Source organism: Mus caroli, chromosome 14 (genome assembly GCF_900094665.2).
Source record: "Mus caroli chromosome 14, CAROLI_EIJ_v1.1, whole genome shotgun sequence".
In the NCBI taxonomy this organism is placed as follows: domain Eukaryota; kingdom Metazoa; phylum Chordata; class Mammalia; order Rodentia; family Muridae; genus Mus; species Mus caroli.
In genome coordinates, this window is record NC_034583.1 from 91,749,448 (window position 1) to 91,775,784 (window position 26,337).

Consider the following 26,337-nt stretch of genomic DNA (forward strand, 5'->3'; position numbering starts at 1 on the left):
AGATATTCAGTATACTCATAGATCAGTGTAGAGATTCAGTATACTCATAGATGGCCCAACTTCCTCCTCTGGCAGCTGGTGGAAGCAGATACAGAGACCCACTTCCAAATATTAGGTGAAGCTCAGCTCAGAGAACCCCATAGAAGAGAGGGAGGAAAGACTGACTGTAGGAGCCAGAGGGGTTAAGCACAGCAGGAGAACACAGCTCACAGACTCAGCTAAGTGAGGCTCACAGGGGCTCACAGAGACTTAAGTGTCAACAATGGAACCAGCATGGGTCTGCACGGGGCCCTCTGCATGCATGCATGCCACAGCTGTTTAGCTTAGGGTTTATGTGGGACTCCTAACGTAGGAGTGGGGATGTCTCTGACTCTCTGGCCTCCTCTTGGGATGCTTTTCTTCCCACTAGGTTGCCTTGTCCAGCTTTGATGTGGGGGTTTATGCCCAATCTTATTGCATCTTGTTATGTCATGCTTGGTTGACATCATTGGGAGACCTGCTCTTTTCTAAAGGGAAATGGGGGAACAGTGGATCTCAGAGAAGTGGTGGTGGGTGGGGGAGAACTGGGAGGAATGGAGGAAGTGAGGCTGTGGTTGGAATGTATTGTGAGAGAATAAATAAAAAGAAATAAAAGATAAAACAAAATCTCTGTAGCAGCTTTATTCAGAATAACCCAGCCTTAAAAAAGGATGGCCCATCTGCAGTAAAAAAATAAAATAAAATAAAATAACTAAACTATGGTACACATACCGAGGAATAACAACATCAAACATCTGTTCTAGTGTAACAACATGACGACATCCCAAACAATATGTTGAGAAAATGAAGCCAACATGGAACAGTGCATAGCAGACAGCTCTGTCTATAGGAGGCTCAGACACAGGCACTACTTAACTACGGTGAGGAACTCAAAGTAGTGGTGGTGAGAGACGAATGGGAATGTGCCAGAAAAGGATTAGGAAAGCCAGGGTCCGGGAATTTTTCTCTGCGTTGATACAGATGATGGCAAGTAACACATTCTATTCCACAGTTTAGGACTTCAGTTAGAAAGCAGCCAATTTACACGTTAATAAAGACAGACCTCAGGCCTAACCCAGGGTTCTTCAGCCTCTGTGCGGTAGATATTTTATTACAGATAATTTGGGTGGGAGACTGTGCTGTCCAAAGTGAAAGAATTAGCATTATTGTAGTCTGTCTTGTCATTAAATGGCTTAGCTCCAGCCACCTTCGTTTGACATCCACAAGTGTCTCCAGTTATTGCCAGATGTCCCCTGGGGAATAAAATCACCCCTAGTTGAAAACACCTTCTCAAACTACTAGTTTAGTTACAGAAGTATTCTGTAGGACCTCTCAAAGTAAAAACCAGTGTACAGTCAGACCACAGCATGGAAATTAAGTGCTAGAATCCTTGGCCTGCAAGAACTTAAGTCTTTTATTAGACACGGGTGACATTTATCCTAGGCTGCCCAAGCAAAAGTGCCTAGGATGCTTATAGACACAAATTCTTAGGTGCTTGCCCTGGAGATGTAGTTTTGATAAGGCATAGGGTAGGACCTAGATATCGCAATTGTTCAACAAGCTCCTAAGAAGATTTCCATATCTACTCATATATACATACTAAGAAGGTGTATATAAACAGATAAGCGATGGTAGACATTTAGATAGATAGCTAGATAGATAGATAGATAGATAGATAGATAGATAGATAGATAGATAGATAGACAGACAGATAGATAGTAAATAGATAGATGGATGGAGAGATAGCTATAAGCAATTCTGAAAACAGAACTCTCAGATGGTTCTATTTAATGTAGAAAATATTTTGACAATAGATCTCAAAATGATGAACAATTCCACAGGCACAAACATGGTTGTTATTTTTGTCTTGTGGCTTAAACATGTAGACAACTTTACTGAAGCTGAGATGATTGACAGGACTTGTCTGATACTGACAGATTAGAATCTCAGGAGACTTACACCCTATCTGAGGTGTAAGTCTCAGCAAGGGGCCTGAGGAACTACGGAGTCTCTATATATCAAAGCTTTCTCTTGACCCAAGACCTTAGAAAGAAAAAGCACAGCAGACACTCAAAACTGCATCCTTGCTTCCTAATAATATTCTTTCAGCCTCAACAATCTATTTCCAGCCACCTCTGCCCTATCTGCTGTCGCAATCTGTGCCTGCTGCGGTTCCCACTTTCCACTAGTTAACCTAATTATCAGCTTCCACGACTGGCACCCGGCTTTCCCTCGCAGGCCTCAGGCTGGCTACTCTGCAATGGCTCCAGTCCCAGCAGGAAGTTGACCGTGTTCTTGCAATGCCTGAGCCTCAAGGTCGTGTTCTTTCCACCGGTGCTTTGTGTCTTATTTTCCTCTGCTCTTCAAACCTCCTTGCCTTTGCCTTCCCGCAGCATTTCATTCCCATCCCTCGTGGGCTCGTCTATTTTTCTCATCCACTGCTTTACCTGTGTCTTCTCCATGAGGCCCGATTGCTTGTCTGGAGTTGCCTTGGGTTCCCTTACATTTTACGCCTGGCCACTGGAGTCTAATGATAACAAATATAACAATAAAGGCTGTAGTGACCAATGATGGCACAAGCCAATGACCCCAGCACTCAGGAAGAGAGGAGACCCTGTCCCCCAAAAGACAACGCGTATTGCTTTCATGTGAGCATTTCCCTCAGGTACCTTGCTAGAGGTATCACAGGAATATTAGCATTTCTCCTCCATTAGAGGGAGAACCGATATCTCTACCAATGGGGAAAGAATGCATTAGTTACTTTGCTCATTGCTGAAACAAAAAACAAAATCAGACTTAAAAAAAAAAAAAGCCACCTGTGAAAGGAACAGTTTGTTCTGGCTTGGGGCTGGTGGGGATTGTCTCTGAAGAGAGGAAGGCATGGTGACTGGAGCCTGAGGTCACATCGAATCCACGTGGGGAGGCAGAGAAGAAATCACTGGCATTCAACTCACTTTCTTCTTCATCCCAGGACCTTGGCCTGTGGGATGGTGGCACTGCCCACTTTCAGGGTGGCTCTTCCCTTCTGGAAAATCCTAGAGATGTCTCTCTGTAACCTCCCCCCACCCCCTCAACCTGAAACCTGTTTGCTCAGGTTTCACTGTTTGCATCCTGGTGGAGTCTGCCGCTCAATCGTTCTGCCACGCCCACTGCTGGAGCCTGCAGCCTTGCTATTCTAGAGCCATACACTTTGTCACCCTGCAACTGGACCTCAGGATTATTTGGCGGGAATTAACCCCTTCCCCCTGCTTCATAACTCGGTGGACGAATTAGTAAATTTGAGCTTTGATCAGAACACGATTGACTTAGCTCCGTTCTTTTACCAGTCCGTCTAGTTCCTTTCTTTCAGCTCGAGATGCCATCTCAGTCGTATGGTTCCTCGCGAGCCGCTGGTCGGCCCGCAACATCTCTCCAAGATGATTCTAAATCTACTGACGTTGATAATGAAGGTTAACCACCATCGAGAGTTAGATCAAGCATCTGACTTGTTCTGCAAACTCCACCCAGATGGTACTTTGGCAGTCACACATTTCCCAAGCACATGTGACCCTGTACCTTCTGATAGACCTGAGAAACTGGGTAACAGAACTGGTGTTTGGGGGTGGGGGAGGCTGAAAAACTAGGAAGCCAGGGGAAGAAGCTCAGACATCCCCTAAGACACTGTAGTTGGCAGAAGAAAGGAGAACAGGACTGAAGGAAGTAGCCAAGGCAAGTCACCTCTCAGGTGACCACAGACTGGTCACAGCAGTAGACGGCACAAAGCAACAAAGCAGCCATACAGGCTGAAGTGCATCTCTTCACGGTGTGTACTCCAGGAAGTCAGTAGCTTACACACAATGAGTCTAATTATTCTCCTCTGTGTGTGGAGGGGATCAAATGTCTGCCAGCAAGCTCAAAATCTGCTCAGTCACTTGTTCTATCTGTTGTTTCTTTTACCTGTTAAGAGTTTGTCATACATTGTGACATGAACAGTAACTTAAAAAGAAATTAAAGAGCAGCTGTGCTTTTCTGTCCCTGGCCTCATTCTAGAAAGAACTGCAAGTGAAGGGCTGTCTGTGGATTGCAACCGCATGCTACCCACCGCACATTTTCCATGAATAATGGAGCTATAAATCACTTTAATACCACAGATTTGAAAAATTACTAGGTGCCATAAACCGGCTTCATCAAGATGTTCTTGCAAAGTAGCATGATTATATTTCTAAGCAACTTGGAAGTCACTACAGTGACATTAATAGAACTTTTTAACTTGATTGAACCCATAAATGTCACATTCTTTCTAAAATATTGAAAATGACAGGGAAAGAAAAAAAAAAAAAAGCACTACCATGGAATTTTCCCAACCGTTGAGTTCTACACTTTAAAGTTAGATTAGCAGATTCATTTAGAATGTAACTCTACCAAAAACTTTAATTATTTTACCTCTTGTCCCTAAATCCCTCAACCAGACACAAAAATGCACATTCCTTGAGACCAGTTGCTGGTCTGGCTACATAGTGAGCACCCCAACATTGTACCTTTCTCCCCAGGTTTTCTCCTACCTATCATGAGTTTATGCTTCTCCAGCGTGCCTGTCAACCCATCTCTGCAGAAATCACTTAAACCTCTTACTCCTGGCTGCCAGCTTGCTAATCTTACATTTGATTAGCGCCAGCCAATACTTGGTAGGGCTGTGGGACTGATGACAAAGGAACTGGGTAACAAAGGTGATAAAGACGCGGACGGCCACTGACTGAAGAGTCTTATGACTCTTCTTAATACAGAAATAAAGATTAACTTCTAAAATTCCTATGCTGCCATCAGTATTGGCTTTATTATTCTGCCATCAGCTAATTTGTAAATACCCAGACCAGTTTCATTTTTGGATCACAAAAAAAAAAAAAAAAAATCCAGAGGAAATGTATTCAACACTGTGAGGTTCAACATGATATCACCTTCAAAATATATGAAAAATATATGAATTATATCAACATGATATCACCTTCAAAATATATGAAGTAATGAGAACAAGGCCCTGGCTGATGTCTTGCTTGCTTCCTGGCAAACAGAAACCCATGGTAACCAGATAGCCTTGCATTTTGTAGATAGAAGAGTTAATATGTTACATGCTTGGTTCTTCATAAAAATAGAACTCCCTTATGATCCCCCTATACCATTCCTGGGAATATAACCAAGGGTACCTGTCAGTCTATGACAGAGATAGCTAAACATCTATGTACCATGCACAATAACAAGTTGTGGAACCAGCCTAGATGCCCATCAACTAATAAATGGATGAAGAAAACATGGCATATACACCATAGAGTTTTATTCAAACAAACAAACAAAAAAATGAAATTACGTCATTTTTAAGAAAGTAAATGGAACTGGAGATCATCATGTTAAGCCAGAATAAGCCAGACTCAGAATAAGCAAACACTGTGTGTTTTATCTGATATCCAGTACAGAAACAAGTTTAAAGGTGTGCTGAACTATTTGGGAATGGCAAAGGAAGCAGAAGGAAGCGAACCAGTGATAATGGGTGATATGATAAATTATATATATATATATATATTATGATAATATTACATATATTATATATAGTGCATGTATATATTATTAAGTCATAATCAAGCTCATTACTTTATGCAGTTAATATACAGTAAATTTTTAAATGAGAAATGTATCGCTTTCTTTTTCTAGATCTCATATTTTCTCTTCCCTTCACTCATCTCCTACCTAGAAGGGTGGAGAGAAATTAAAAAAAAAAAGAAGGGAAGGATAATGAGAAAAGATGAGAAGAGGGGAAGGGAAAAAGAAACAGGGGGGAAAGGAAAGATGTGGCAAAGCAGTTAAGTATCTCTCCACTCACATGATCTCACACATGTATGTGTATGCACACATACACACACACACATGCACACACACACGCACATGTACACATGCATGAGCACACCATACCTAGAGCGGCATCAAAATTAAGGCAGTCCTTACTACCTTGGGCAAGCCCAGCCAGCTGCCAATGCAGTCTCAAAAGGATGTAAATGAAGTCTCAATTACATTCGTTAGAATCATCTCTTCCTGTGGATCATCTCACTATTTGGGCCAAGGGCTTGTCTTTGTACTTTTCCATAACACACACCATCACCCCTCTCCACTGCTCACAGCCCTGCTCCTGTCTGCTTCCCTGTGTCCTAGCCACAGTTCTCCAGACCCCACCTCGCCATCTGACAGCGGGCACTACTTAACGTCCATGTCATGGCACAGGTAGATCTGATGCCCACGCAACAGCTGTATAACTTTATGAGCAGAGAGCTTCATCGACCAGCTGACTTCCCAGGGAACGGTTCAACTATTGATACACGATGTGCTAACTTCAACTGCTGTCTGAGTGACAGGCATGTATAAGCATTATTCAAATATTCAAGATTTTGATAACTTAGTGTACTCAGCATATTGATTATTGACTGTCTTATTTAGGGTTTCTATTGCTGCAACAAAACACCAGGACCAAAAAGCAAGTTGGGGAGGAAAAGGTTTATTTAGCACACATTCCCACACTGTTTTTCTTTGAAAGAAATCAGGACAGGAACTCAAACAGGACAGGAACCTGGAGGCAGGATCTGATGCAGAGGCTATGGAGGGATGCTGCTTTCTGCTTGCTCCCATGGCTTGCTCAGTCAGCTTTCTTACAGAACTCAGGACCACCAGCCTAGGGATGGCACCACTCACCATGGGCTGGACACTCCCCCACCAATCACTGATTAAGAAAATGCCTTACAACTGGATCTTATGGAGACAGTTTCTCAAATGAGGTTCCCTCCTTTCAGACAATTCTAGCTTCTGTCGAGTTGGCCAGCACATTGGCCTACAGTGAAAAGTGATATATCCACTACCCCTATAGAAACAACAGCATCAGCTGGGTCAGATGGGGTGTACAGCAGCCAGAGGAATGATTTTGCTGATGGCAATTTTATTAAACTAAACTGTGGTAAATCCCACAGCTTATGTCATTTACTGGCTTGGGTTATAGGTTCCTGGTTATAGGGGGAGGAGTCTTGGATCTGCTGGCACAGTAGTTTCCCGAAATCCAGGCTACATTCAAATGCTAAAAAGACCCCTTTTGTGAAAATTGGTTTTTCTCCTTTGACCAAATAAGTCTGGAAGATAGAACTCAAGTAGTCAGGCTTTTGCTGAAAATGCCTCTGCCTGGTGAATCTTCTCACCTGCTCACCAAATGCCTGTGTTAAATCAGATCCCCGGGGCTAACCTGAAGATTCTGGTTCGGTGTTTGTACAGAGAGGCTCAAGAATCTAGTATGTACATAACATATATACTTTTTTATTTTAAAATTTTTTATATTTAAATTTCATTTATGTAGTTTAGGAACATGGGTGCTCTATTTGCTTGTACGCCTACATGACAGAAGAGGCATCAGAGAGAAGAGGGCATCAGATCCCATTACAGATGGTTGTGAACCACCACGTGGTTGCTGGGACTTGAACTCAGGACCTCTGGAAGAGCAGCCAGTGTTCTCAACCTCAGAGCCATCTCTCCAGCCCATAATATATACTTTCAAGTCCCATGAAGTTCTCATGCACAGTCCATTGAAAAGCACCACCATGGCACCCTTTCTATGCTGTGTGGAGATTTTGACTTTAGCAGGTTCACTGACAGTAAAATTGGGAGACAAGTCTCCACAGCTCACAGTTACTGCTGTGAAGCTGACTCTCGCCCAGGAATCCACGGTCAGATGGGATTGATTGGCATTCACTGCTGCTGACATGAAGCCTGGTAACAGGGAGAATCCTTGACTTTGCCTCTAAAACCTTTTGTCCTTCATCCCCTAAGCAGCCCCAGTCCTGGAAACCTCACTGAATCTGCCCAACACTGAAAACTTAGCAAACCTAGGAGCGACACTTAGTAGATATCCCTACAACAGGCTTTCTTCTCACCTCTTCTTGCTTTTGGCTACAAACAGCCAGAGACCAACTGGACTTGTATAAACTGAAGAAATGTCCAGGCAGGTGATTATCAGGTGTGGTTTAGTCCAGTGTCTTCCTGGATGTGTTATCAACATCTTCACTCTGGTGCCACAGGTGGTAGTGGAGAGGGTTACAGCAGCCAGAGGCCAGAGCCATCTCACTCAGTAGAATAAGAAAGCGGGATTTGTTTTGTTTTGTTTTGTTTTGTTTTGTTAGTGTTTAGGGTTGTTGTTGGTTTTCTTTTTTCTTTTTTCTTTTTTCTTTTTTCTTTTTTCTTTTTTCTTTTTTCTTTTTTCTTTTTTCTTTTTCCTGTGGTGGGTAGTGTCATTGGTTTTTTTGGTTTTTTAGCTTTTTTTGTTTGGGGTTTGGTTTGTTTAGTTTTTCTCATCCTCCCGAAACTGTCAAATCCCCAGAGTAACAAACCAGAAGTCAGCCTCAGGTGTACTTCCTCAGAGCACCATTGGCCATCCATCTTGTTTTGTTTTTGAGACAACATCTCTCACTGGTCTGGAACTCACCAATTTGGCAAAGCTGGCTAGCCAGCAAGCCCCAGGAATTTGTCCATCTGAACCTCCCAGCCCTGGGATTGAAAGAATATTGCCCCACCCCTGGCTTTTTTAACAAGGGTTCGTTCTAAGGAGTCAAAGTCATGTGCTAACACTTGCAAGGCAAGCATTTCACTGAAAAAGCCCACTTCCCACCCCAAATTGTTTAAGTAAACTAATGGATTCTGTGTCCCTATATTCAGAGCATTGCTCTGTAATTCTCTTTCATGGTTATCAATGCAGCTTTTAAAAGAAAACCACCTGAAAAACATAAGCAGCTAAAAACAACCATTCACTGGGCAAACATATGCCAACTCTCACTATCGGAGTCCAGAATCAATTCTATTCTCACGGGGGGGGGGGGGGCCCTCATAGCCAAGAGGAATTGGAAGTAAACTATCACACGAGGCAATCACACCAGAAAAACTGGTTCCTAAATAAACATCTAATGGTCTGCACCTCAAATCCAATACCAACAAGGATCATCTCCTGTATTCAGTATAGACACCGAAACACCTCCATAGAAGAATTGAACTGCAACCAGTAGGTGAAACTCCTGCCACCAGGCCTGATGACCTGAATTTGATCCCCAGCACACATAGTGGACGGGACAGAACTCCCACATGTTATCCTCTGACTTCCACACCTGCTCCCTGGCAAGCATTTGTATGTGCACTTGCATGTGCTCTCTCTCTCTCTCGCGCTCTCTCTCTCTCTCTCTCTCACACACACACACACACACACACACACACACACACACACACATACACACACGTTTAAAAGAAATGACTTATGAGTTTATCCTCCACTCCAGGGGTGTAAGGAAATAGTTCTAGGAAAATGGAAAACGTGTTTACCCTGTGTGATTACCCTGTTACCTTAATAAGGAGCAGTATTATGTTGTTTCGAATGAAGTACCACCAACAAGGTCTGTCTGTGTCCTCCAGCCAGACTTATTAGTGGAAGGTAGGTTTCAAAGACTACTTCAGTCATTACAAATGACAACTTGCGCAACAGAGAAACATATATCCAAGACACACACACTTCACCAATGAAGTAAAAGAGAAAGCTGCTTAGGACTGATAGCTAATCTGTCCTCATCTGTCAACTTGGTTAGACTGAGAGGAGGATTAATAGATCACATCTCTATACGCATCCAGGAGGGTGGTGTTCAGGCTTCCCTGGCTCACAACGGCTCTGATCTAATGAATGGCATAACACACTGACAGATTCAAAACAGGAATAGACTGTTGAGAAGGCGAAGCCTGGGTACAAGAGGTGTGTCCTTGAAGGGTGTATCTTGACCTTGGCCCCTTCCCGATCCTCCTCTTTGTTCCTGGTCTTCATCGGGTGAACAAGGAGGGTTGCACTACCATCCTCCTCTTCCGTGATGCTTCTGCCTTCCCACAGGCCTGAAAGCAAAGGAGTCATCTGGCCATGGACTGAAACCTTGACCCAAAATGAATCCTTCGTCTGGGTGGTGATCTTCTCAGGGATGTTGTCATGACAACAGCAGTGTGACTAATACGGATCCCATTATATGACAGAGTCTCCTGCCCCCCTGCAACGGTCCAAGTGCTGAAGAAATGTAGGCATGAGTGTTCCTCATAGGTAAACAGACGAGAAGGAAGAGAAGATGCCCTTCGTGACGGGATGGAGTTAGAAGAAGGGGCCTGTGCTTATAAAGCATAAGTATCACTATGGTACCTTTAGGAAGAAAGAAAGGAGGAAGAGGAGGAAGGGGTCCTTTCAAATTTAGCCTACAAAATGTTTTCACAATGTACTTAAACTACTTATTTAAGATGTGACTGGCCCATGCTTACAGGATATAGGATAATTACAAGTTTAAGGCCAGACTAGGCTACCTAGTAAGACCCTGTCTCAAAAATATTTCTAAGTTTTCATTTAAAAACATGCTTCATAATCCCACTTAACATTATATGTGGTATAATTTCTCCTAAATTATAAGTATCCTGTAAGCATGGGCCACAAAAATACTATTATTGTGAAAACACATTACAATTGACCTCTGTTATGGATGACAAGAAAAACCGAGACATGTAGGACCACACATGTACTCTTGGCTGTGGTCAGAAGCCCTAGCTGTGGATTTGATTTCCTGAGGACAAGGACCAGTTCAAACTCATGTCATTGGATTGGAATGAATCCCTCCTACTGAACTAGGTCCTGGTCACACAACCGTGAGCAGACAGGAGCTCCCAGCACGCAACTTGCATTCCACCAGTGGGGTCACCATAAAAAAAAACACCATCAAAACAATGTTTAAGTGTCAAAGAGAAAACAAACATCTAACACAGAAATGGAAAGCTGAGGTTCCAACCTGCGTCAGCTACACATTCACTGGAACCCAGTCTGAGGAAGTAGCATTTGTCACTTAAGCAAAAAATAAATAAATAAATAAACTGAAGGGGTGAGGAGCTAAGCCAGCAAAAATATAGGAAGCACGCAGAGGTTTTGAAATTATGTAAAGACCAAACTTGTTTTGAGCAGCCAACCTGCACATCAGAGTCGGGGGATACACAGATGAACGAGGTTCTCTGACAAGGCTCAGTTAGCCAGGACATGTGAGAATGTGCGCTTATGGCCCGAGTTCAAAGAGCCTTGGCTTGTGCTTTGAAAGGACCACTCCTACAACTCCGTGGAAAAATGAGGATGGAAGAGTAAGAGACGAACAGGGTCAAGAGTAAAGATAAGGTCTCTGCAAAGATCACAGAGGAGGTAATGGTAAGTAGAGGTGTGTGAACAAGTTGCAAATAATTTCAGTGGGGCTGGGCAGGCAGCTCGGTTGGTAAAGTGCCTGTCTTCAAAGCATGAGGACGTGAGATCAACCCTGAGCATCTGTGTAAAAAAGAAGCCAGGCATAGTGACCTGCATCCCCAGACCCAGGGATGTAGAAACAGGACAATCCTTGAACTATAGGGCCTGTCAGTCTACCTATAATTGGTGAGCTTTAAGTTCAGTGAGAGACTCTGTCTTTAAAAATAAACAAACAAATTAATGGAGGGGCTGGAGAGATGCCTCAGCAGGTAAAATCAACTGTTGCTCCACAGAGGACCAGGGTTTAGTTCCCAACACTCACATGGTGGCTCACAAACCATTGTAACTCCAGTTCGAAGGGGATCCTTTGCTGTCTTCTGAAGTCTGAGGATACCAGGCGTGCGAGTGGTATACATACATTCCAGCAAAACACTCATGCACATAAAAGATAAAATAAGTAAATCTAAAGAAATTAAAGTGAAGGATGACTGAAGACGCCGAAGGTCAACCTCCAGTCTGTAAGGCATATGGGGCCTTGTTACCAGAGAGCCATAAGAATAGTAAGGGTGAATGAGTTCAAACCCTTGGAATCTCAGAATTGAGAGCAGCTGGCATGAAGCCATTCCCTCCCTGCCTCTACCAGCTCTGGAACATGTAACCCCGACAGCCCAGTGAGGACTATGGCACTGTGCTAATGAGGAATCCAGATAACCCCAATGGTAGGCACTTATCTAGCATGAACAAGCCACTGGGTTTAGTTCAGAGCACTTAACAAAAAGAAAAAATGGGTAACTTTTGGCCAACATGTCGGAGCATACCTATAATCCCAACACTAGAGAAGATGAGTTAGGAGGATCTACAGTTTGGGGCCAGTGTGTCCTATTGTACATAGCCAAACCCTGTCTTGATGAAAACAAAACTAAACAAAAAGCCTAGGGTGGAGAGTTGATGACTTGCCTTGAGGACCAAAAGCAGGAAGTGAAGCGTAGGACTCAGCTGTGATTCCTACTTCTCCAGCATCAGCAATTACATATCCAAGTGCAAAGTCAAGTCAGCATCTAGGCCGTGGGTCTCAGCATGCCTAACGCTCTGGCCCCTTAATGCAGCTTCGGGTAGTGGTGACCCAACCGTAAAATTATTTCATTACTCCTTCACAACTGTCATTTTGCTGCTTAATGAATGAGTCTTAGTGTAAATATCTGTGTTTTCTAATAGTCTTAGGCAACCCCTGTGAAAGGTCTGGTCAACTCCCAGGTTGAGAAAACTGATTAAAAGCCTGAAAAAGAAAAGTCAGGGCTACAACCTAAGTACGGTGCCATCAATAAAAACTCACAGAATGGAGGTTAGAACATACATGGAACTTGGAATATCTGATCTGCCAGATCCTTGGGGAAAACGCTGGAGGCCAGGTTTCACTTCTGTAGAACAGGGATTCTTAACCCCTATTCTTTCGTCAGATTGTCTAAAAGCAAAAGCCAGCAAACATCGTCCATAAAGAGAGGAAAAGAACACGTCTTGGCTTCTGTCACAAGTGCTTCCTCAGACAGTAAGATGGGTTTAAAAGGATGTGAATGCAGCTCGGTTGGGAGATTTCCCTAGAGTGTTTGATACCCATTGATGGCTCACACCAAAAGCCCAGCCCTGGAGAGGGAGAGACAAGAAAATCCGGAGTTCAAAATGTGTTGGAGGTCAGCCTAGACTATGGGACCTTCTGTCTCGTGATTTCACTCCATTGTTAATTATTAAAATTAACAATCACAAATTTATATATCCTCTGAAATTTCCAACAGAGCCATTCTATGTCAATTATTTCCCAGATTCGGTGATCAAATATAAACTATTTGTTGGTAATTTTTATTTCTGCAACTATTAATGCATTTTGTTATCTCAACAGAAAGCAAGGAACAGATTTTATTATCTCAAAAGAGAGGTGGAAGACACCCAGAGGCCCGTCTGTCACGTGACTGTGCTGGATCCATGGGACCGCAGGAGAAGGCGAACAGTTTGAGCATAATAAGGAGAGGCAGAACTGAAGACGAGAGGATGGAACCTGATGTGAGTCCTGCCTCCTAAGGCCATGGTGAAGTCCTGGCCAGTGCTGCCACTGATGGCCATGTCTGGATCCAAGGCTGTACGGCAGTAGGGGTCTATGTCAATGTCAGTGGCAAATAATTCCACCAAAGGCTATGAAGATGTCTCTGGTCTGCTGCCTGGGACTATATTGGTGTTCCAGGGCTGAGCAGAGCTGGCCCCACCCCTTTGAAGTCAGCAGCTCTCCTGGGAGCGGGCCCTTCACCTCATCCAGCAAGAAGCAACAGAGTAGAGCAGACCCCCAAGGGGCACGGAGTTGGGAGGGGTCTGGGGAAGAGGGGAGGGCCAACAGCGTGAGGTCTCAGGAGAGCTGACCTCACTACTCCTCTGTAGTGTGGTGATGTCATTGGTTTGGGAGAAATGCCACCATCCACCACCACCACCACCCCACGTGTGCCAGGCAGGAGAAATGGCCCTGGGGTCATGAGAAAAGGAGAGCTGACCCCGCCTCTCCGCAGCTGCAGCTCTCAGGAAAGCCAGTCCTGCACCTCACCTAGCCTCCGTAGCACAGTAGAGCTGGTTCTGGTGGAGTGGGGCACAGGTGAGCTGGCCCCAAAAGCGTGAGACTGGGAGAGCTGTCCCAGCCCCTTGCCAGCTGGGGCACTGGGTGAGCTTAACTAGGGCAGTGCTCCAGAGCTTCCCGCAGTGGTGTGGGTGCACGGGAGCTGGCGAGCTGTCCTGTTCCCCTACCATCCAGGCCCAGATCCACGGCTTTGTGTTGGCCCAAGCCAGCATCTACTTCATCTACGAAGTATTGAAGTGGGTGCAGGAGCTGGTCCTAAAGACCCAAAGCTGCAGGATCTCCATCACACAAGGTGACAACAGGATGTCCAAAGGGAGCCCTGTGATGATGTAGTACTGAGAGTAGAAGGCAGAGACCTTGAACTAGATAGAGCATTACTGAACATTTGCAAGTAAAGGCATGTGGACCAAAGGGTATATTGTGGACACACTGTGACACACCGCTGCTTCAAGAGTGAGATTTCTTTGGTTTGTTTCTTTATTAATTTTATTTATTTAATTATTTTTGGATTTTTTTTTCAGGGAAGGTTGTGAGGGTTGAAGGTGGATGGATACAAAGAAACAAGGAGATGAGCTGGATTGGGGTACATGATGTGAAATTCATGAAGAATCAATAGAAACTAGAGAAGATCTGTCGCTGTAACCTGACTCAAATTAGACAAAAGAATCTGTGAAAAAGGTAGACAGGGATTCAGGTTCACCAGCACACGTAGGCTCAGAGGGCCTATTTATATTGACATAAATACACCCATGAACTCAGCATAAATATTTTTACAAATTTAATAAGCACATTTAACTGAGGAAATTCTAATAAAAGTAAGAAAAAGCAACAACATAAGGTCTATAATTCAGACATGCAAAAACTAACTTCAGGCTGCATCTCAGAGCAGCAGATTCAAAAAGACCCAGTAAAATCTGCCTGGAGTGCAGTTGGCTTCTAGCACTACATGTCTGTGAACCTCTGAAAAGCCATTAAACCTTTCTACCTCAGGTAGAAAAGTAATTATACCTCAGATTCCCATCTGGGGGTGGGGAATAGTGATATATACCTTACATGGTTACTATATGTTAAAATGCATATCGAAAAAAATCAGCATGAGCCCAATAACTGTTCTGTGTGTGTGTGTGTGTGTGTGTGTGTGTGTGTGTGTGTGTGTGTGTGTGTGTGTGCCTGTGTCTGTGAGTATGCAGTTGAGCTTGCCTTGTTTTTATAAGTGGAATGCAATGGTGGCCTTGAGTACACATCTATTGCTTTCCACTGGGGGATGGGGATGGTAATAGATTCTATCACTGAACCTCGAGCTGGCAATTTCAGCTACACTAGCTGAACATCAAGGCTCTCTAAGGTCTGTCTATCTCATGCCTTCAGCATGCTCAGATACCTTGTGAATATTAGAGATTTGAACTCACGTCTTCCTGTGTGCTCAACAAGCACTTTACTCACAGAGCCACCCCAGCCCATCATTCACTTTTAAGGAAATAACTTAAAGACATACGGAGGTAGACAAACGCCTGCATGGCATTCATGTCACATTAGAAACCTGAGGTAATGAGCCAGGGGCATCCACAGCTAATAAGGCCAGCAAGCTACCAAACTTGTATTAGTATTTTATGCAAACAACACTTCAAGCAAGTTATCCTGAATATAACATCAAAATACATCCTAACTTAACCAGGTGGTGGTGGCACACTTCTTTAATCCTAGCACTCAGAACAAAGAGGAAGGCTTATCCCTGTGAGTTCAAGGCCAGCCTAGTCTACTAAGTGAGTTCTAGGACAGCCAGGGCTACACAGAGAAACACTGTCTCAAAATTAATTAATTAATTCACTGTGCCTCCTAACTGATTTGTCACTCATTTCACAATGGGGTATATGGGACCCTAATGAAATGGGACACTAAAGCAGTTACCCGAATTTTTTACTTTTAAATTTGTATTGTTATTGCCTTTAAGTATGTGTCTGTGTAGGGGTATTGCACGTGAATTCAGACAGAGGCCAAGAGTGTTGATTCCCTTGAGATGGGAGTTGCAGTGACTAAGAGCCACCTATGATGTGCGTGCTGGAAACCAAGCTCAGGTCCTCTAGAAGAGCAGTGTGTGCTCTTAACCGCTGGGCCCAGGTCTCGAGTGGAAGCCAGTGTTTTAACAAGGATACTTTACCTTAAAAGAGGGGAAGGAAGAGGAAATGGGTACAGAAATGGAATACACAAGGCCCTTCTAACAATTTCCAGACTGCCCATCCTCTTACCATGTCCCACAGCTGAATTCCTTTTCAGCCTGACTGTCTGCACGGCTGACCTATAAGACTTGCTGAGACGTTTCATACTCTACCTTTTGTTTCAGAAACAAGCGACACTCTAGATAATGGGGGGGGAGGGGAGGGCTGGAGGGGTCACTGACATCATCGTTGTCCTCATGAAGCAATTTTTTTTTGTACAAACGAACATAATTTGACACTGCAATGTATCCCTCATCTCACCTGACCACCCAGGAGAACAAGTAGGAGCCCTCTGTCCCATCTCCATGACTGAACGCTTTCAGCTGGAAGAGAAACTTCTCATCCAGCACCTCCACGGGCTTAAGATGCCTGTGAGTGAGGACAGAAGCCAGGAAGCTGAGAGATGAAAAGTTTCTGTCAAATCCTCTGCAATCGGATCTTACTTCTCGTCTTCCTTTAAATCTTTAGCTCTGGGAAAGACTCTGAAAGCAAGCAAGAGTGAAGAACTGGCCACACAGCCTACCAAATGAGACAGAGCTCCCAATTCTGTAGTCTCGGTACCAGGGAAAGAGTGAGACTCAGAAGTAGGAAGATCTGTTAAGTATCCCCTTCCAGTGGAACAGACACATGCTCCTACTCCAGAGCCTGCAGTTTCCAATCAGCAAACTAGTCCAGAATGGCTGTGGTGTTTTGGATAGGTCCCCGTCATAAGAAGGCTGGCGCTACCTTGAAACTGGGCAGCACTATGGATAGGTGTTTGTCTTTTCCCAGATATGGTGGATCTTCCAGGGAGTCAAGCCGGGTTAGTATCCACCTCAGGCCAACAAGGATGAGTGTCCTAGTTAAGGTAACTATGGCTGCGATGAAACACCATGACCAGAAGCAAGTTGGGGAGGAAAGGGTTTATTCAGCTTACACATCCACATCACTGCTCATTGTTGAAGAAGTCAGGACAGGAACTCAAGCAGGGCAGGAACCTGGAGGCAGGAGCTGATGCAGAGGCTGTGGATGGGTGCTGCTTACTGGCTTGCTCAGCCTGCTTTCTTATAGAACCCAGGACCACCACATCAGAGGTGGCACCACCCATGATGGGCTGGGCCCTCCCCCATCACTCACTAAGAAAATGCCCTACAGGCTTGCCTACAGCACGATCTTATGATGGCCTTTTCTCAATTGAGGCTCCCTTCTCTCACATGATTTCAGCTTGTGTCAAGTTGACACAAAGCTAGCCAGCTCAAGGAGGAAACAAAAAGTGCTTACAGCAAACAACAAAAAAGCATCCCTGTGTTTGAAGATGTAGCTCAGTGGTAGAATGCTTGCCTAGTATATATAAGGTTCTGAGTTGAAGACCCAGTGCATACACACATACACACACACACACACACACACACACTAATAATAATAATAATAATAAAACAACTTTTTTGCTTTTGAGACAAGATCTCTCTCTACATAGTGCTGGCTATCCTGAAACTCACTATGTAGAATAGGCAGGCCTTGAATTCACAGATTATCTGCCTGCCTTTTCCTCCTGCTTGCTGGGGTTAAAGGTATGTGCCACTATATCTGGCTAATAAAATACATTTTAAAAAGAATTCTGGCATGTCATTAGTCATAATGCATTGTTCAAAACCTTTCATATCTTTGTAAAAACTTTTAAAGAAGCTGGCGTGGTGCAGCATAGCTATAATCCTAGCTCTCAGGAGGCAGAGGCAGGTGGATCTCTGTGAGTTCAAAGCCTCCCTGGTCTACCAAAGAGTTCCAGGCAATCCCAGGCTACCTAGTGAGATCCTGTCTCAAAAAAAAAAAAATATATTAAAAAAGCTTTGATTTGGGGGGGATGGAGATATTGCTCAATAACTGGAGCACCAGCTCTTTTGTTTCCATCACCAACATGGAGGCCTAACACCATCTTTTACTCTAGTTCCAGGACGCCCTCTTTTGGCCTCTGCAGGCGCTAGGCACGTAAGTGGTGAACATATATACATGCAGGCAAAACATCCATATACATGAAATAATAATTAAATTTAAAGTGTGAATAAATAAATGAATAAAAATTAAATTTAAAGTGTGAAAGGGGTGTGGTGTGCACGTGTGAGGGCAGGTGCTAGTGGAGGCTAGAAGAAAGATTTATCTTCCCTACAGTAAAGTTATAAGTTGTTGCAAGCCATCTAAGGAAGGCTGAGAGCTCAACTCCAGTTCTCTTCGGGAGTACGCGTGACATACTTTTTATGTTTTTCGTTGTTGTTGTTGTTTTGGCTTTGTTTCTTGTTTCGTTTTGTTTTGAAACAGGGTCTGTTTCACTGTGTAGCTCTGGCTATCATGGAGCTGACTATGAAGAGCAAGCTCATGAGAAGAGCAAGCACTTACAGAAATCCACATGCCTCTGCTATCCATGGGCTGGGATTAAAGGCGTGTACCAGCAGTACATTGTCTTAACCACTCAATTTAGCCTTCTCTCCAGCTCCAACATCGACAGTCTCTAATTCTTACAAATATAGACTGTTTTAATTCTTAAAATGTATATAACATTAAAACTTTTTTTTTAAAGGAGGCCTCATATAGTCCAAGCTAGCCTTGAATTTGATATGTAGTCCAGGCTGGCCTTGAATTTGATATGTGGCTGACCTCAAGCTTTGATCCTCCTACCTTCATATTCACTTGCTAAAACCTTTAGAACCACTCACAGTGGGTGTGGTTCTGGGGGTGAACCCAGGGCTTCCTTCATGCTAAGTAAGTCTTCTACCAACTGAACCACATGCCCAGAGCCCAAACCTCCTTTTAAATGAACAAACTGAAGTAAGGTTATTCATGCACAGTCTCATTCTGACAGGAAGTGAAGGTACCTATTTGCAGATTTCTGACCTCTCCTTGCTCATAGGGAAGAACCACGCATTCCACAACCCAATTTATGCCAATGGGATCTGTAAAGAGTTTGCATAGATAGAGCCTTTTCTAATTCAACATGCTAAAGCTGACACTCCTTCCACATCATGCTACAGAGGCTGACACAGACGGGACTGCCGGACACACCATGACATACACTTAACCTTCTCTTTGCACCTGAAAGGCCTGTACACATTAAGTCTTTCTAGCTGAGTGCTTTTCCTGACACACATCCTTAACTCTAATCGAGGAAGAAGTGTGAACCCAGAGGGTATATCACCATGGCAACCCCCCACAACAGACACAAGCTATCAGCTCAGCATTCCCCTCTCTGAGATCACATGGAGATCCACCCTCAGAAAAGGCATGTGAGCAGATACTCTGTAAAGCATTAGCCTTTTCTGTGAAACAAGCCTCCAAGTCAGTGGCCCATTACAGAGAATGGAAACTCTGTAGTTAGCTGCCCTGAATGTGAAGGCCACTCTGTTTTATGCAGCCCAAGTGCTTGTTATGCGTGGGCAATCTGCTGGTGGTGTCCTCTTTCACAATAAAAGCTATCCCAAATCAATAAACTGTACGATCATCCTCAAGGCAGACGGATATCAGAAAAGGGGCAAGCTTCTGAGACAAAGGAAGGCAAGTGTACTGGAGATGTTTGAACACCGACTGCTCTAGGCTGCCTTGTAGACTTCGCTCAGTGAATGCAGAATAGAGCAGGCTCCCTCAGCAAAGAGCTTGAATCTCCATTTCAAATAAAGAACTTGGGACAAAGCAAACAGGAGTCCTCCTTCCATGGCAAAGGTACCCAGAGCCTGACTTAACCTACTTTGTTTGAAGCAAACCCTTGGGTGATAAAACTGTTGAATGTGTCAGCTTGTCTGGCTGAAGAGTCACGACTTTAGAGCTTGTTTACTGTAAATTCTGCAAAGACAGTTGGCCCAACATTACCCACCTGAAAAGGCATATGAAGTCAACTGATGTGCACAGGGAAATGTGGCAAACAGTGCCAATAATTCACTGAATTTCGGAAATTCACCAATTTCCGAAATAGCTGTATTTGGTGGAAATCGGGAGCTATCTGAAACCAAACCTTCAGTGCAGGGCTTGATCCAAATAGGGTTCTTAAGTGCTTAAAATATTTACCAAGGCTTTAAAATGTGAGGATAGTGTGTGTGTGTGAGTGTGAATGTGTGTGTGTGTGTGTATGTGAGAGTGTGTGTGTGAGTGTGTGTGTGTGAATGTGTGAATGTGTGTGAGTGTGTGTGTGTGAGTGTGTGTGTGTGAGTGTGTGAATGTGTGTGTGAGTGTGAGTGTGTGAGTGAGTGTGTGAGTGTGTGTGTGAGTGTGTGTGTGTGTGTGTGTGTGAGTGAGTATGTGTGTGTGTGTGCGTGTATTCCAATTTCATCTTTTTCTTGTGAAATCAGAATTTCAATGATGAGCTTGCATCCACTCCTGTCATTTCCAGACAGAGCTGAGTACCACGCCAAGAAGGGACACCCCCACTCAGTTCCCCCATAGTCCCCAAAAATCCCTCTTCTGAGGCACTGGAGTTTGGAACTAATTCTCAGCAGAGATGGTCTCTATAGAGACCACATCTGGCCCTTCAAATAAAAGATCCTCTGGCAGGAATGTGCTCAGTTCAGGAAAACTAAGAGCCCTCCCCTGTGTAGTCTATCTTTTATAATATCAGAAGCTGCTATGCAAGCTGCCAAGAGAGGGAAACAGTAAACTGTCCTACCCAAGTGTGACACCTATGAACCACAACAGTGACCTATAAAGCAAGAGATCTGTAAAGGTGCAATAGTGGCACTCGTATTTTGGTGGTGACCAATAGCTGTCTAGTTGAGTTTAAGGCCCACTTGGGAGTGAATCCGTTGAAACCTAGCCAATTACCCAAAGTGAGGAAGGTCATGGGTCTCAGAGGTGAACCTACGATGTCACCACTTTAGTAGACCAGCATCATTCCTAACTGCGTTCTAATACTTATCCTCATACTGACAGTTACTATACAGCTCTGCTAGCTGACAGTTATCCTTGTATTAGAGTTCTCACCCATCATCAAAGAAGCTGCTCTTTGCAGAAGTCAGAGACCACTACAGAAAACCACAACTGGTCAGATGCGGAAAGCAACTGATCATGGGGTACCGAGCCCCAGTGGATACAGCTACAATACAACTCCTGCACCCAGAGCTCAGGGACCATCTTGGAAGAGAGGGCGGAAAGATCGTAAGAGCCACAAGAGCAAGAATGTCGCCGCGAGATTGTGTCTCCTGGAATGACAGAGGAGCGACACCAGGATACCTCAATAATGTATACGTCTGGCTAAACAAGACCTGAACAATAACACCAATAAAAAATACTGAGGTAGAAAAAAAGACATACTAAGGTAGAAGGGGGAGATCTCATTGGGCCCCAGCCCTACACAAACAACTACAAGCAATTAATAACTGCTGAGGAAGAGTTAGTCTCTTCCAAGGATGAGTTCTGCAAACTGGTCACCAAATACAAGTGGCCAGCCCTGAAATCATACACATAATAAAAGAAATATTTTATTATATTTATATATGAACACATATATAAAAGAATATGGCCGGGCGGTGGTGGCGCACGCCTTTAATCCCAGCACTTGGGAGGCAGAGGCAGGCGGATTTGTGAGTTCGAGGCCAGCCAGGGCTATAAAGAGAAACCCTGTCTCAAAAAAAAAAAAAACAAAAAAAAAACAAAAAAAAAGAATATGTATGAATATATAAGAGAATATATACACAACAGGTCATATGTATATATTTATGCATACATACATACATACATAAAAATAGTAATCAAAGAAAAAGAAGGCGTGGATGTGAGAGATAGTGAGAAGGAGTGTAGGAAGGACTGGAGGGAGGGGACATAGGAGGGAGGAAAGGGAGGAAAAGCAAGGGAAATTATGTAATTATAGTTTAATTGAAATCTTTTGTATTGGGCTCTTTTTTTTTTTTTTTTTTTTGAAATAGAGTTTCTCTCTGTAGCCCTGGCTGTCCTGAAGTTCCCTCTATACAGAAGGCTGGTCTTGAGCTCAGAGATCTGTCTGCCTCTGCCTCCTGAGTGAGTGCTGGGATTAAAAATGTGTGCTAACATGTCTGGCTTTTAAAAGAATTTTTTTTCTTTAAGTCCATATACGTAAGGGGGTGGGCTGTGGTGTGGAGAATTCGCATAAACATTCTATTTGTAAAGTAAAAAGCACATTCAGCCTCTAACACTTAACTCTGCCGTAGAGCTATATCCAAGCATGTGTGTAATTGACTCCAAATCCAGGCATCAGAAGGGACTCAGTTACTACTGCTGAGAGCCCAGAGTGCCAATGCCTGCAAGGAGATGAGCATGGATGCTTCTTCAACAGAGCAGACCCAAAGAAGGAAGGGTAATATAAACCAGTCAGGGTCGCCACGAGGCCTGGCAACGGCAATGTATTCTTCCCTATGGCCAGAACCAGAACACTGTGTTAGGATACAGGAAAGATAGTGATAATCTCATTTGTGAGTTTTAAATAAATAAGCATAAAATGAATCTCACTGGCTACCCATGGTAGGGAATTTCAAGTCATTTGTAATGAAGTATTCTGTTTCAAACAATTAAAATCACCACCAGGAGGCCTCAACCCTACACAAGGAACTGCAGGCAGCTAAGAAATGCTTAAGCTAAGATAAAGAAGAGCATGGGTCATCCAATGTTGAAGCCCTGAAGGCATATACACCATACAGACTTAGTAGTAGCTTGATATATATATATATATATATATATATATATATATATATATATATATGAAATTTAAATTGAAAAAGAGCAAGGAGGGCTACATAGGAGGGCTTGGGCTTGGAGGGAGGAAAGGGTAGTAAGGAATGATGTAATTTTACAATCTCAAAAATAAAGGAAATAATAAAAGAAAGTCTAATTGCCCTCTTCACATTACCAGTTCTGGTTGTTTAAGGCATTTGTCTCTTGGGGACTGGTATGGTCGGCCAAAAGGACTTCCTGTTCTTCCAGAGGACCAGCGTGTGCTTCTAGCACCTGACAACCACCTGTACTATAATAGTTCAAGGGCATCCAAAGCCCTCTTCTGGCCTCTTCAGGCACAAATTTTACACACACACACACACACGCATGCACGCACACAAACACAAATAAATAAATATAAAAAAAATCCCCCCAAAACAAAAATATTCAAAAAGGTATTTTTCTCTTCTAGAAAGTAATGAAAGAAACTAAAGGCAATTGTCTTTTACTTCAGTTTTGTTATGGGACTTTTGTGGATTGCTAGTATCAAACAATATTCTTAAAGTTCAATTATGGAATGAGAATAAAATAAGGACTTATTATAGGATGTTCTTCTAGTCTTAATTTCCCAGCTACCAAAAGAATGAATACATCTGAGACTACTTATTTATTTATGTTTGGTCAACAAATTATATTTTTAGAAAATAGCAAAGGGGTGGGGCTTTTATACTGGAAAGCAAACTAACACAAAGCACACACACACACACACACACTTCTTTCCACACTTCTAAGCCTGTTTACCAAGGCACAGTTACTATAAGTTTTCCTCTTTCTTTTAGAGCAGGGGTTCTCAGCCTCCCGACACTGTGACCCTTTAACACAGTTCATTACATTGTGATGACCCCTAACCATAATATTATTTCGTTACTACTTCATAACTGTGATTTTGTTAGTTATGGATCGTAATGTAAATATCTGATATGCACGATCTCTGATATGCGACCCCAGGTTGAGAACTGCTGTTATATTTGCACGTGCTTATTAAGGAACTCAAGGTTCTATTTAGTAACAGAACACTTCGAGTTAGAAAGCTCTGGAGAAATACTGGACACTAAGCTAGAAGAGTATAATGCTTTAAAATGACATTTGAAACTCCACTATCACACTGATTTTTAAGTTACTCAAATATGCAGTTATTGTCTCAGTGGGTGCGAAAAATAATAGAAAGGTCTTCCGACTCCATATTTGCAGAATCATACTTACGTGACATTCTGACACTTCTAACTTCCTTAGACTGGCCTCTGAAATCACACACCCCCAGACCCAGATACTTAGAGGTACTTTGGTGACAGTGACGCGCCAGCCAAACAAATATAAATGCAATACTACCGAGCCTGAGAACCGTTGCCCGTACTCTCCAGCGCTTCCAAGAAACACACACTTTCACACACGCACACAGGCAAGCCATCCATCACCAGTCACCAGGATCCTCCTGGGATCCGCGCTTTTCCTTGAGTCCTCTGCAGACTTGCCAACTCCTCCCAGGTCCCAAGACCACTCTGAGTCTGCATTCCTTCCTCCGGCTCTGGGCAGCCAGCCGGTCCCTGAGACCAGACCAGCCACGAATCGCTTTCTCTCCCACTCCCATATCCCAAAACAGAACGAGGGGAGCACCCGAGCGCGCCACGTGGAGCGCAAACCAGCAGCCAGATCCAAGACAGTTCTTACAAGAGAGGCCCCTGACTTGCCAGTCCCCGTGGCCCCAGTCCCGCCCCCTGGCACCCAAAACTTACCTGGTTAGGGTCCGTAGCGCGGAAAACGTGGCAGGCCATCTGTGACTCGGGGTCGTCGGGCTGCGCCTTGATCAAATAAGCAAAGTAGGTGAGGTCGTGACTGTTGTGAATGAAGCGCGAGATGTGCTGAGCCTTGTGCTCGAAGATGAACACCCCGGTGTTGGGCTGCACGGCCCCGGAGCCTGCGCCCCCGCCGACCCCAGCACCCGGCGCAGGGACACAACGCAGAAAGGGGGCGCTGAGAACCAGAAGCACCTCCCGGGCTGCGGGTGCCCCGCAGCCGCCCGCCTCGGGCTTCTGGCTGCGCCGACGGATCTCGGCCATGAGCCAGGGGAGCATGGGTAGCGTGGTCCTGCGATCCAAGCAAGACCCTCCCACGTACCATAGCCGGAAGCGCTTGTCGCCAGGCTTGGTGGCACCTGGCTGTGCTGGGGCACTCGGCTCAGGCTCCAGGGGGTGCGGGAAAGGCTCATCCTGAATGCAGCTAGGCGACTCCATAACTCGCGCCTAGCGAGGGCACCGCGCCCCCAACTCTCACTGTGCAGGAGCCGAGGAAACTGCTAACTGTCGCCCCAGGCCCCCGCGCCTGCCTTGGTGCCACCAGTCCTTAAAGTCCGTGCTTCAGCGGCCCTGCCCCATGCGACACTTCCCCGGGCGCGGCTCCGAGCCTTTGGCTGCAGCTCAGTGGACTAGCGGGAGACCCAGGCTCACGCGCGCATCCTCCTTCCTGGAGATCGCGCCCCAGGGCAAGTCTGTTCTCCAGTCGCCCGTCCGTCCTTGGGGTCGGGGACCAGGGCAGCCGCGGTCTCTCGATCCTGCTCGGGCTCCTGCTCCTGCAGCCCGCTGCGGCCGGCGCGCTCGCCCAGCGCTGGCACGGGAAGGCTGGGCGGAGAGTGGAGCTGTGGGCGGGAAGGGGCGACTCGGGGCGGAGCTGACTCCTAGCAGGGTGACCGGCTGTCACCTGGAAGGTCGGGAGTGCCCGCTTGCGGCCCTCTCAGTCTAGGAGAACTAGTCCAATGGAAAATAACAAAAACAAACGTGGCCTCGAGCAGGCGGCTCCTGCACCCGCCGATTCTGCAGCCCAGCTCGCTGCTCCTCCTCCAGGGTTCCCGTCCCTCCCTCGCTCCTTCCTTCCTTCCTCCCAGGCTGCTACTTTAAAGCCGGCTGCTACTCCGCCTCTAGTCTACGGGCGCAGAGCTTTGCCGAGAAGCTGAGGTCGCCTCCCTGCCTCCACCTCCGGCCTCCGCCCCTCACCTCGCCTCGGGGGGCAGTCGTACCCAGCCTGGCGAGGGCACTTCCCGGAGCAGGCTGGCCTCTCTCCTCCTGGAGACTCTACTGCCCCCTGGAGAGAGGCCATTCGCAGTGGGACGCTGGGATTTTGTTTTTGAGAAGTATTTGCTTAGTTTTATTCTGTCTCAAGCCTGAATATTACTATGTTCTGCATCCTTTTTCTTAATCTCAAGGACTGATCAAGATTTGATCACAATTCTCTGATAAAATACATTCCAATATTCACTTTAAATTTTAACATTGCTTGATATGAATCTTCCCATTTCTTATTGCAGCTAACTTCTTAAAATACACAGAAGTTAAAACTTCTTTACCCATGTCCATTTCAGAGCTAGTGCAAATTTCTTCCCTTTTACGTATGAGAATACATATTTCAAAAAAAATTAGGGATAATTTGATTATTGTAATTTTAAAACAAAACAGTAAAATATAATTCCTTTTCCATTCTAGCATTTTAAACGGGTTTTGTTATTGGTGCTG

General features: G+C 44.6%; 1 protein-coding gene across 3 annotated transcripts in view; it reads right to left on the minus strand.

Annotated features, from left to right (window-relative positions):
• Tbc1d4 (TBC1 domain family member 4) overlaps window positions 1–25,648 on the minus strand; it is a 162,244-nt gene extending 136,596 nt beyond the window's left edge. For 2 of the 3 annotated variants that reach the window (XM_029468868.1, XM_021181592.2), the window contains exon 1: window positions 24,568–25,648. In XM_029468868.1, coding sequence (XP_029324728.1) covers window positions 24,568–25,065 — 498 coding nt within the window. In that variant the 5' untranslated portion in view covers window positions 25,066–25,648. The remainder of the gene's footprint in view (window positions 1–24,567) is intronic. The other variant, XM_021181593.2, reaches the window with a different exon arrangement.
• Between the last annotated feature and the right edge of the window lie 689 nt (window positions 25,649–26,337).